We start from the raw sequence: 3,155 nt of genomic DNA on the forward strand, positions 1-3,155 counted from the left end.
AGAGAGAGAGAGAGAGAGAGAGAGAGAGAGAGAGAGAGAGAGAGAGAGAGAGAGAGAGGCAGTACCATGGTCACGACGGTCACGATTCGGCTTTGTTTATTGTTTGGGGGCAGGTTTTTTTTTTGTTTTGTTTTATTTTGTTTTTTTGCCAAGTACTTCTTACCTTACTTCCCCTCCTCGATCTTAAAAATGGGGACAGGGAATATCAGGGGACTCGCTACTTTTGAAGATTGGAGAGTCTGGAAAGTGGCATTCCTAAAAGGTTGGGGGGGGGGGCGGAGAGGAGAGAGTAGTGCAGGACAAGTACCATCCAGAAAAAGTTAAACTCCCCGTTAGTCTCCTCACACCGAGTCAACTCCATCAGTTTCCCAATATAACTTTGATATTTCAACCTGTGTACGAAGAGCTATAGGTCCGAGGAAGTTTAGAGCAGACCCCTGAGGTGTCAAAGCACTCCAACTAAGACGTAATGATACAGCCCACAGAGGGCACTGGGCGGGGGCACTCCTGAGAGAGAAGCTTGGGGCTGGTTAAGGTGAATCACTCTCAGCTGAAAAGAACGCACTGGAGACGTGGGAATGGCTCGAGCGCAGAGGGACCAAGAAGGCATCCAGGAGGCGCAAGGCTTCCCTTCTAGGTTCTGGTCTTTCCAGGCTTATTGCGCCCTTGCCCACATCAACTCCCGACCCGGAGGGGGAGCTGGCGAGGCGGAGCTGGAAAGACTGAGATGGAATAAGAGCGGAAGTCTTGGGTACTATTGTTGCTTGGTTGTTTTTGTCCCTATCCTTCTTCTTTCCCTCCCTCCCTCCCCTAAACAGGGGATGGAAGCGGCGCGTGATCCACTTTGAACAATTCACCAAGCTGTTGCATTGCAAATAAAACCCTAATGAGGCGCCCCCTCCCTCCCTCCAGTCCTTCCCCTCTTTGCTGTTTGTTTTGTTTTTGCTTTTGTTTTTACTATTTGCGCGTGGCTCAGAAATATTCATTTCTCCGACTGTGAATTTAATCTAAGAAATGCGAGCGCTCTCGCTATTCTCCTACCCCTCCCCATACGCGCACTTCTACAGTCCGAGGTAACTTAGCAGGTTAAGCCTCGGGAGCCAGGGATCTCTTTGAAGCTGGCCAGTTTCTTCTTACACCTTATTTTGCTCCCCCTGGACCCTGATCCTCTCTTTGCCAGTTCAGTGACCCTCTACTCTCCAACTTCGCTCCAATTCAACCAGCAACTCCTCGCCTTCGAGTACGGGAGAGAAAGACAGAGAGAGGGAAAGGAGAACTGGGGAACTGGTCCGGTTTGTCTCTAACGCCTGCTCAAAACTATCCCTAGCATTTTAAGAGAACTGCCATATCTCCCCCCTTTCCCGTCTCCCGGGGTAGTTGGCCTGCCCCACTTCCGAGTATACCGCCTTCCTTACTTCTCACTCTCTCTCCGCCCGACACCACCGCTGTAACTTTACATTGTCCGGGGTTTATTGCCTCCCTCCCACCTCTCCACCTCCTCCCTCCCACCCTTCACTCTCTAGCTGCCTTGGCATTTCCTCACTTTTTATAACTTACTTTGATCAGGCCTCTCTTTGTCTTCGCTTCCTTCACAAAGTTTATTGTCTCCGTAGCCGGGTCTTTGATTAGATAGGATAGCTTCCCTTCCGGACGAAGTTTCTAAATTGTACTCCGGGGTGCCCTGCTTGAGGAGCTCCCCTGAGCCCCCCAGCAGCGGCTCGGCTTTCACCAGGGGCTGCCCGGGCCCCCCCTCGCTCCTGGGCACGGGCTCCAACCAGGTGCGGAGATACCTGCTCTCCGAAGGCGGGACGCTCTGGTGTTGGATATACGGATGGTAGACAGAAGAGAGACTCCCCGACGAGTGAGGGCTCAGAGGCGTCCACGAGGCGCTGAAGACAGGAGCTTTGGGCTGGAAACTACAGGAGGGGAATTCGAGATGCTCCGCGTGGCCGGCTTGGCGAGGACTCGTGTATTGGCCGGAAGGAAACTTGGCTGGAGGCGCGTCTTCACTCTCGTGACTTATGATCGAGTCAACATAATAACTGCTAAGCGTCCCAGAAATGGACATTCTCAGACATTATACAGGGAGCGTTTTCAGGAAAGGGAAGCGCTAGCGCTGAGGCGCCCTATATCGGGAGAGGTGGCTACAGGACAGGTCTGAGGGTTTGGACGCGACCCCCCAACCCCCCACCCACCCACCCCCACCCCCTGCTCAACTTCTCAGCCAACAAAGTACAGTTGAGCAGCCGGGCTCGGCGCTTCTTGCAAAATGATTGGTCAAAGTTTTTCCGACTGCCTGATAAAGCGTCAGCTTCGACGTAAATCAATCGAGCGAGGGGGCTGCGCTCCCGCTGTCATCCGCGCTGCATTCCATATCAAGGATGAATTGTTTTATGCAATGTGGCAACACGTCAGGGCTCCAGCGACCACGTAACCTCAGCCCGAGCCGCCGGCCGCCCGGGGTCCCCCCCCCCGTTTGGAGGAAGGGGGGGTAGCTCTCAACATGGGGGGGGGGGCGGAGAGAGCTGTGTGCTTCGTCGGAGGGACTCTGGCTGCTCAGCACTCTCCCCTGGCGGGTCGCAAAGGGAAAGGGCCCCAGCCTGGAGAGCAGCCGGAGAGATCCTAAGGAATAATTAAAAAATAAATGGTTTCCGCTCCTTCACGGTCCCACCCCGCACCACTACCACTACCCCCACCACTGCCTCCTTTCCCTTTCCCAAGCTACTCAAATGTGAATTTGTCCTTATTTAAAAACTGAGTCACTTGAAATTGGAGAAAAACTGGAGGAGCTAATGAAAGAGGAGATAGAGAGACACACAGAAAGAGTTCCAAAGTGGGGATGTTGGGGAGAAATGGTTGTCCTGGCTTTAAATATCTTTCCTGTGCTCATTTTGGGCGGAACGGGATTGACAATCCTAAACGCTTAGCCTCCCTAGTCTTCCTAACAACAGAAGAAAGAGAAAAGATCCTCAAAAACAACAACAACAAAAAAGGGCAGAAGAGAAAGGGGGACCAGTCCAGTAGCTCTCCCCTTGAAATTACGTCCATCCTGAGTTTAATGGGTTAGTAAAATACAGTGAAGGGAGTAAATGGGCCGCAAGAAAGTTGCGCCGGGTAAAGAGTTTTAATAATAATAATAAAAAAAATTAACTTAA

General features: G+C 52.0%; 1 protein-coding gene across 1 annotated transcript in view; it reads right to left on the minus strand.

Moving 5' to 3' along the window:
* LOC123245562 (homeobox protein Hox-B5) overlaps positions 1-2,090 on the minus strand; it is a 50,025-nt gene extending 47,935 nt beyond the window's left edge. Inside the window, exon 1 of the mRNA XM_044674512.1 lies at positions 1,554-2,090. Coding sequence (XP_044530447.1) covers positions 1,554-2,068 — 515 coding nt within the window. The 5' untranslated portion in view covers positions 2,069-2,090. The remainder of the gene's footprint in view (positions 1-1,553) is intronic.
* Positions 2,091-3,155: the final 1,065 nt, after the last annotated feature.

The sequence above is a fragment of the Gracilinanus agilis genome, chromosome 4 (genome assembly GCF_016433145.1).
Source record: "Gracilinanus agilis isolate LMUSP501 chromosome 4, AgileGrace, whole genome shotgun sequence".
NCBI classification, from domain to species: domain Eukaryota; kingdom Metazoa; phylum Chordata; class Mammalia; order Didelphimorphia; family Didelphidae; genus Gracilinanus; species Gracilinanus agilis.